This window comes from Sinocyclocheilus anshuiensis, unplaced genomic scaffold (genome assembly GCF_001515605.1).
Source record: "Sinocyclocheilus anshuiensis isolate Anshui unplaced genomic scaffold, SAMN03320099.WGS_v1.1 scaffold1906, whole genome shotgun sequence".
Taxonomy (NCBI): Eukaryota; Metazoa; Chordata; class Actinopteri; order Cypriniformes; family Cyprinidae; genus Sinocyclocheilus; species Sinocyclocheilus anshuiensis.
This window is the reverse complement of record NW_015546187.1, coordinates 70,646-79,912: the sequence shown is the minus strand read 5'-3', so window position 1 is coordinate 79,912 and position 9,267 is coordinate 70,646. Positions and strand designations below refer to the sequence as shown.

Genomic DNA, 9,267 nt, shown 5'->3' with positions numbered 1-9,267 from the left:
GTTGTGCTCTTGGAGTAATTTTGGTTGGCCGGCAACTCCTGGGAAGGTTCACCATTGTTCCAAGTTTTCTCAATTTGTAGATAATGGCTCTGATCATGGTTCGCTGGAGTCCCAAAGCCTTAGAAATGGCTTTATAATCCTTTCCAGACTGATACATGTCAACTCTTTTGTTTCTCATCTGTTCTTGGATTTCTTTAGATCGCAGCATGATGTGTTGCTCTTTAAGCATGCTTCACTTTGTCAGACAGGTTCTATTTAAGTGATTTCTTGATTCAACAGGTCTGGCAGTACTCAGGCCTGAATGTGGCTTGTGAAATTTAACTCCGCTTTCTAAAATAATGTGGTTAATCACAGTTCTTTCATGATTTAACAGGAAGGGGCAAATTAATTTTTAACGTAGGGCCAGATAGGTTTGGACAGCTTTTTTCCCTTAATAAATGAAATCATCATTTAAAAACAGCATTTTGTATTTACTTGCATTATCTTTGTGTAACATTAAAATTTGATGATCTGAATCTTTTAAGTGTGACAAATATGCAAAAAGTTTAAAAAACAGGAAGGGGGCAAAAACCTTTTCACGGCACGGTATGTAGCATTCTTATTTATTTGTTTGTCTTTTTGCTTGTAATTATTTTCTTATTCTTTATTAATCGCTAACTGTTTACTTGTCTTCAGTGAGCTTGAGTTTTTTTTTTTATTATTTAGGCTAGTATTAGTTTTTTGTGATATTGATACTGGTGACGAGAATTATGGAATTTCTATGGTATCACAAATGTTTATATCATAAAGACCTTATTTAAAGCAAAAATAACTACTATGATATATATTGTTATTGTGAAATAACAATAATGGGTCATATCGCCCACCCCTAATCCCAATGATATTGTTCCTTCGTGTTTTGTGTTTTGGACTTCCCTATTCTCATAAGAATATTTACAGTTATAGTTCTCTTCATAGTTATTGTCATTGCTGTGAACAGCCCTTTATTCCCATGTTTGGAATGACATATAGTTGAGTAAATGCCGGAATTTTCATTTTTGACGCAACCTTTAAATGACTACATCTAAAAAGAATGCATGCACATTCACTGATTCAGATGACCACATGCAGTGAAATTACAACAAACAACTTACAGCCACAACAAACACACACAAACAAACTGAGAGAACATCTAGAGAGCATCTAGAGATCCATACTCGTCCTGTGCTGGAACAGATGGGCCACTGGAGCCAGCTGTCCCTACAGCATGTGACCCATCCTGAGGGACGTCTGTGTCTGGTGCCAGTGGGAGCTCTCCATCAATCTCATGTTCATGATTCACTAAGGGCATCGCGACGCTGTCCTGTGGGCTGATGGGATTTAAAGTGGCATGAGTTTTTCGGTTTTCTGTGACTTTTGAGTTTACAACATCTGGTTGGACAACGCTGAGAGGGGAAGGAGGCACTGGGACTGGTTCTTCTGAAGGGACCACTGGAGGAACCTCAGCTTGTGGCTCTGGGGAATCACCCAGGTCTACCAGAAGAGTAACATTAGCTGGGTCGGGAGACGGGGTAGATGAGATGGAGGGTTTGGTGTGAGATTTGGGTGTGCTGCTGTTGGGTGGTGTCATGTGGAAGGGGTTAGGAGGGTCAGAGGGAGCTGCTGTGATGCTGGAGGTGAGAGTGGTGCTCTCGCTAACTGGGCTGCTCTGGCTAAGGTCAAAGGTGTCAGTGACTGTGTCGGAGTTAGTGGGCACAGAAAGAGGCAAGTCCACCACCGCGGTGGCAGTTTCCGTAACTTGCCTGTGAGAAGAGAGAGAGAACAGAGACACAGACGGGTGATGTCGACACAGAGGGGAGACATTGAGGGAGAGGCACCAAATCACTGCAGGTATGTGATTATAACACATATGCAATACTGATTTGAAATGCAGTATTGCATGTATTACAAGAGTGGTGTTACAATTAATGGTCACTAGAGGGAGTACTTGATTTAAAATAAGAAATATGGTGGGAAAAAATATGTTTATGTTATGGTGGGAATATGTAGGAAAAACGAGCATGAGGCCAAAGACAACATGAAATCAAAATGAATTGTTTAAACTCTCAATAAATGTCCTTAGACTTATTGTAAACAATCTGCCTGAACACATAATTGTAAACAATAATAAAAAAATAAAAATAATAATTGTTTTTCAACAACATATAGGTCTCAAATGGTGTACGGATGGTTAATAACATAATAGCCCACCTTTTTATGATTTTTTCATGGCTTTTTGCTTTTATTTGATAGGACATTGGAGAAGCGACAGAAAAATTAATTGAAAGAGAGGGGGAACAGGACCCCATGTCAGACTCAGAATGTATCATGACATTATGGATGTTATAGCTGCTGTATGTAATATTTTATAATACTGTCATCCCATGCATAAAGATGCACTTTTAAGCTATTTTAAATAGGTACGTTTTTACATTTTTGTCCCTTATGCTTACCAAGGCTGCATTCATTTGATCAAATACACATTAAAACAGTAATACTGTGGACATAATATTACTATAAAAAAAGTCTTCCATTTTAATATATTTTAAAATGTAATTTATTTCTGTGATAGCAAAGCTGAATTTTTCCAATCTTCAGTGTCGCATGATCCTTCAGAAATCATTTTAATATGCTGATTTACTGCTCAACAAACATTGTTGAAACCAAGATACTTTTTTTCAGGATTCTTTGATGAATAGAAAGTTCAACAGAACAGCATTCATTTTGAAATAGAAACCTTTTTTAACATTATGAATGTCTTTACGGTCACTGTAATGTTACTGTTTTGTACATTATTGTTTTGATCAATTTAATGCATACTTAAAGGAAACGTGTTTGAAAACTGTTTATATTTTTCACAATTCCATTTGATGTCACTAGCGGTGCAGAAATTATACACTGCAGCTTAAAATGCATTGCAAAATGTTGTTTCATGTTGTCTTTAAGTTTAAAAAAAGAAAATAGATATTGGAGGTGGATTCAAATGGTTATATTTAGGGTGTAGGAAACACTGATTTAATGGCACTTCATATGTTCTGTGATTATGTGATTAAGTGATTGAGTACTATCACATAACACTGAGCTTACTCTGGTTCGGTCAGCGGCGTGGTCTCATTGGGCTCATGATGGCCTTCTGCGTCGTGATTGGCTGTGGCCTCTTCCTCTGTCCTCAATTCTACAATGGGCTCTTTAGACACATCTTGACTGCATGCAAAGAGAAAGCACACACATCTGCTCATTATACAGCAATGAGTAGAGTTTGATGAGGTCACTAAAGTCATGGCATAAGAGAAGCTCTTGTTTCTTTCAGAGGTTGGAGAGCTTTAATAAAACAGCATATAACTGAAAATATTCATGCTTAACATTCATACGCTTTACAATGCAGGGCCCTTGACAGCTCTCGATGTGCGATATGAGCTTATTTGAGTTGATAATCGCCAGGAGCAGGGTTGGGCACCCCTGATATATATATATATATAGTGCAAGAGCGTTGTGGATACTCACACAAAGGCAGCTTTGCCTGTCTCTATGTCTTTGCCCTTGGTGCCTTGCCCGGGTTTACCGCAGATGCACATGAGGATGCCACACTTGTTGAGGAAGCAGCAGGTGGCGTCCACGATCAACAAGAGCAGCACACACACCAGTATAAGAATACCAACAATTACTCCAGTGTTCAGGCCCGTCCCCTCTTCCATGGAGTCTTGAGGAGAAACAGGAGAGATACAGACAAAGAGATAGAGCAGGAGGATCATCAGCCCACAAATTACATACAATGTAACAGGCAAGCAAGCATGAGTTATTTTCAGATCATAAGACTATCAGGATTCAGCAAAGCAAAGACAATTGGTGAAGGCAACAAGGCAAAGCTAACAACTCAACTCCACCTTTAGATGTAATTGTGCACTCAATTAATATAATACACAAGTTTGGACTTAAAGTGATAGTTCATCCAATAATGATTTTTTTTAAAATCATTTACAAACCCTCATGTCGCTCCAAACTGTTAAACTTAGTTTCTTAAGCTGAAACAAAAGATATTCTGAAGAATGTTTACAACAAAACAGTTTTGGTTCCCATTGAGTTCCAATGTATTCAAAAGTCAATGGAAACCAAAACTGTTACTAACATTCTTCAAAATGTCTTCTTTGTATCAGCATAAGAAAATAAGTCATAGAGGTTTGGAATGACATGAGGGTGACTAAATGATGATACAATCTTGAGCCTTCATCTTTCCAACCTTTATGTTTATTATTGACCACCAGAAGTTAAAAAAAAATACTTACCCATAAACACCAAGTGATAGTTAATATCATGGTGATATGATGGCAACTGGCACAACATAAATGCTATTTATGACAGATTAGAGTCTTAGTGTGTCATTGCAAATTACACATACACCACTTTTACAAAGCTCATCGTTCTGAAAAGCGAGGTGTGCTATGATTGGCCAGCTATCCAGTGCGTTGTGATTGGCCGAATACCTCAACGGATTATAATGACTTATACTGTCTTTTTCGTCCTCTTTTGGAAGGCCAAACAAAGTAGTTTCGCTTTCACAACGAAACACACAGCGTCTTCACGACATGGCGGCGGCGGCAACAACAATACTACAGCGAGAATAAAAGTTACGCCTTCTTTCTTTGCGTGAACATTTGGGCGGCGTTATGCAAATCTTCCCACATCGTGACGTAGACATGTGGGGGCGTGTTAGAACGAGCCGTTTTAGGTAGGCGTGGTTGACTCTTAACTTTTATAAAGAATATCTCTTTGGATTTGAGACTTTAGTCTTTGCAACTGTACAGATCTTCTTTATGCACCAAGAGCTTGTAACACTCCAAAGAGAAAGGAAAAATTGAAATCACATCATATGACCACTTTAAAAGTTTAGGGTCAGTTTTAAAAATAAATAAATGCATAAATAAACACTTTTTTTTTTATTAATCAAAAGTGACAGTAAAGACATTTCTAACATCTATTTCAAACAATGCTATTCAAATAATTCTGTTTCCACAAAAATAAGCAGCACAACAACAATAATAATTATAAATGTTTCTTGAACAGCAAATCAGCATATTATAATGATTTCTGAAAGATCATGTGACAAAGTCTAATAATATTTGACAATACTACTGTTTTTACCGCACTTTTATTTATAAATGCAGTCTTGAAAATGTCTTAAAAAATTAAAACCTACAGACCCCAAACTTTTGTAGTTTTCCAAAAAAAGAAGAAAAAAAAGACACTACAACAGTATATAAAAAATGAATTTAATAATGCCACGTGTGAACAATAGCCCTAGTGATGACTATAATACAATGCTGTTTTTTTTCCAAACATTACAGTAAGTAGAAGCCTCAAAAGTATTTTAAGTAATAAAATAACATCTGAAAGGTTTGTTACAAAGTTCGATCCCAAAGGACTGGTACAGTTTTAGTTGAAACAATCCGTAGAGCAAAAGAAGAATATAAGACAGACAAGATATATTCGCTCTCTGCTTTTAACTTAGTGTTTCACTCTCTCATTCTTTAAGGTGAAACGTGTCATTTCTGCATCATTAGCAGCACTACATGGAATTGCCACAGAGGCCATACATTATTATTATTATTCGGTCTCTAAAAACTTATTTCATGACCTTCTGTTTCATTATTTCTTCATTGTTTTTGCAACTATCCCCCCCTAAGCCCCGCCCCTCTAGAATATTGTTAAATTGCATTTAAAACTACCCAAAAACAGATCCTCCATAAACTTAATTAAATTAAGTTTATTATAATTCATTAAAAAATTTATGGTATGATTAATAACTACTGTTTTAAGGCAGGGCTTAGCGTTCATTTAATTCCATCTGGTGCTACTAGAATGACACAGTGAGTGCAGTTTTACTTTCACAATACAGTGCAAATGTCTATAGACTGGATGCGATATAAAAAATGTTACTTTTTTAATGACATAAATTAAAAAGCACAGTCATTTTAAGCATTTGGTCATCTGAAACTGAATATTTTTTTGTATTTCCTTAAGTTGTAATTGGAGTTACTTTGTCTATGAGGCTCAGTGTTCCCAGCACATTAGAGAGATACAGAGACAAATCATGCAGAGGATCCTCAACATGAGGAGAAGACATTTCCTCGACTCTATCAAAGCAAAAGCAGCAATAACGGAGAGAGCAGAAGGGACACTAGAGTGGAGGAGACTGAAGAACCACTCTGAGTGACTACACAAAGACCAACATAAGATCACAGGCAGAAACAAACATTCATGCAATAACCACAGCAAAGGGAAGGAGGAAGAGTATTGGCACCAGGACGTTTTGCGTTATGAGTGCATGTGATGGTCCGTCCATTTTCCAAGCCCAGGAACGACAGGACAACAGAGAAACAAGGTAAAAGGGAAATGGGAAGAGAGAGAAAGAGAGAAAAACAAGAGGCAGAAAAATAAGTCAAAGACAGAAACAAAGTTTCAAAATGAAAACTTAAAGTGGGGATAAAAAGGAAAATCAATGAAAGCGCAAGCTGAGGGTGAAAGAGAAAATGTGTGACAACAGTTGGGTCATTCTCAGTACTGCTGCCATGTACGTCTATGACTTAATACTTTTGTGATTGAAGGGATTAAAAATGAAATTAAAAAAATCAGATTATACAAACCATTTTTATCGATAAGGTCATGGGGGGGTGTATATATATATATATATATATATGTGTGGGTGTGTGTGTGTGTGTGTGTGTGTAGTAGTAGTAGTAGTATATACAGTATATATGGCTGGAAAAATGTGAAAATATGATTTCAGCAGTAACATCAGAGGAAATGATGATACAAATTACATAAAATTGAAACTACATAAATAAAAATAAGACAATTTTTATAAGAAAAAAAAGTTCCTGAAATGTTCTTGCATAAATGGCACCACGTCCTGAGAATGACCCAGTTAACAAAACAAGACATGCAAAAGCCCAGCAAATGGTTTTAATGGGACGGTGGGAGTTGTTTATTGCACTATAACGAGGATAATAACAGGACGATGTTACTGAAGATTATGCAAAACACGCAGAATTAGCACTTCACTTTATAATGTAGACCAAAAACACAGTGTACCTCACAGCCCACACAGCGCGTAGCAGGGAACAAGCCATTTATTATATTTTAAGCTAATTAGAGAGTACATTTAAATGACTTTGGAACCACAAAAATGGTCTGAAAAAATGTCCTCAAAGACCTCGAGGTGCTGCATTAAACAAACAACGCTCTACAGAGCAAGCGGCTAATGAAGAGCTCAGTGCTGGGTAGTTTTGCTTCGGAGTAGAAATATGAGAAATATGTGGAATAGCTGAATGCTAACAACAGCAGAGCAGCAGAACAATTTGGACCTGAACTCAATTATCTGTGACTGTGACTATGGAACATTTTATTTCATTATTTCATCTAGCAATATTTAAAGCATTAAAATGTATTTTGGAGAAACAATATGTTTCTGTGTGTCAGGGTTATTATAGTTAACTAAAATTGAAACGGAAAAATTAAAACCATAAAATAAATAAATGTGTGCGTGTGTGTGTAACAGCTAGATACTCAATGTAATTTATTATAACTATATATATATATATATATATATACACACACACACACACACACACACACACACACAGCAAAAGAAAAACTACAAAAACTACAAAACTGACAAAAAAGACAAAAACACAACAAAATTACCAAAAATTTACCAAGATTAAAATGAAAACAGAAAATAAAAAAATTGACTCACAATATTAATAAATATAGCTGTTTCGCAATGATTCTAAAATAAGATGTGTGGGATAATATTATATATATAATATTATATATAAATAAATTTTTAAACAATTTTATATATTTTATTTTTTAAATATTATTTTGTTCATAATACATTCATTATTAACTGTCAAACAAGTAAAAGGATGCTATTTCATAATATTTAAGGTTAAAAACACCCACTGGGGCCAAAAAATGTCCCCTAAAAACTGTTAGTCTAGCAGAAAAGGATAAAGAGTCTGTACCAGAAGTTTACCATAAGGAGGGAACATATTTGTTGTGAAGAATATGCATCCACATTAAATAAATCTCTATTGTGATTGGAGCAGTTATGAAATATGCCTGTACTAACATTGTAGCTCCAAGAGGTACACAGTTCATTAACAAACAGCAGAATAATGCATGAGTTCTTATAAAATATTCAGTTAAGAGGTTATGAAATGCCAAATATGATTAAATAAACAGAAAACTTGCACACAAGTTGCTGAAAATGGTTATTTTGAGTAAGTACATGCTCAAATGTTACTCAAAATAACTAAAAATATGAGTTGTAGTGGAGAAGCGCTACATTAAAGCACTGGAAAATGTTACAGACTTCTAATACGCCAGCATCCAAGCTGTTCTCAACTTTAACGTTAGTTATCACAGTAAAAAATAAAACATGTTTAGTGAAGTTCTAGTCAGGAGGTGATGTGGTCTCATTGGCATGCTGTGAGGAGTGCGGTTCTGTACGCCGAGGTGTGAGTGAGACAAACAGCCTTTGGATGTGGGCCATTCACAGCCTAGTATGCCAAAGAGAGCGGCGATTCAGCCCTCCTACGTCCAGAGGGCCGTCTCAGAGTGTTAATGAGAGAGAGAGACAGCGAGGGACAGACAAAGTCTCTCTGCATAAAGAAGCACCAGATGCTTGTTACATTACAAGTGAAGCAGTGAACCCAGCTGTGGCCCTGGCACGACTGACCAGACCGCAACCCCCAGCTTCTGGGTAGCCGCAGCACACTAGGCAGGGTTTGTAAACAGAAAGTGATTCTCCATCAGGCGGGGGGAAAGGAAGATGCACTGGGCTACTGCCCTGCTGCTAAAGCTGAGGGTTAGCCTGGTCACAGGTGAATGGAGGCCAAGTCAATAACATTAAAGAGAGACAGTGACTCAGAGTGTACCTGTATGTGAATGCAAGAGGTCTGCTGATTCTTTTCTTAGAGAAATACAACGTGCTTCACAAAGTGAACTGACCATGCAAGACTTATTATTACTTTCCAAGAAGCAATGCTGATTTTGTTGAACATGCAAAAGGTCAATCCTGTATAAAATAGTTACTACATTAAAATAGGTAACATGTCAGTAAAATATCAGATATGGGCCGATATTAGAAATTGTAGAAAGTGATTGTATTAATTTGTGATTTTATTTATTTATTTATAAATATATTTGCGCATTTATTTGTATATATATATATATATATATATGTGT

At 36.4% G+C, this 9,267-nt stretch overlaps 1 protein-coding gene across 1 annotated transcript in view; it reads right to left on the bottom strand.

Annotated features, from left to right (window-relative positions):
* Window positions 1-9,267, bottom strand: part of LOC107701393 (neural cell adhesion molecule 1-like) — a gene marked incomplete at its 5' end in the record, with an annotated part of 66,205 nt that overhangs the window by 7,826 nt on the left and 49,112 nt on the right. The window contains 3 exons of the mRNA XM_016503392.1: window positions 1,197-1,781; window positions 3,106-3,222; window positions 3,523-3,718. Of these exons, the coding sequence (XP_016358878.1) occupies window positions 1,197-1,781; window positions 3,106-3,222; window positions 3,523-3,718 (898 nt within the window). The remainder of the gene's footprint in view (window positions 1-1,196; window positions 1,782-3,105; window positions 3,223-3,522; window positions 3,719-9,267) is intronic.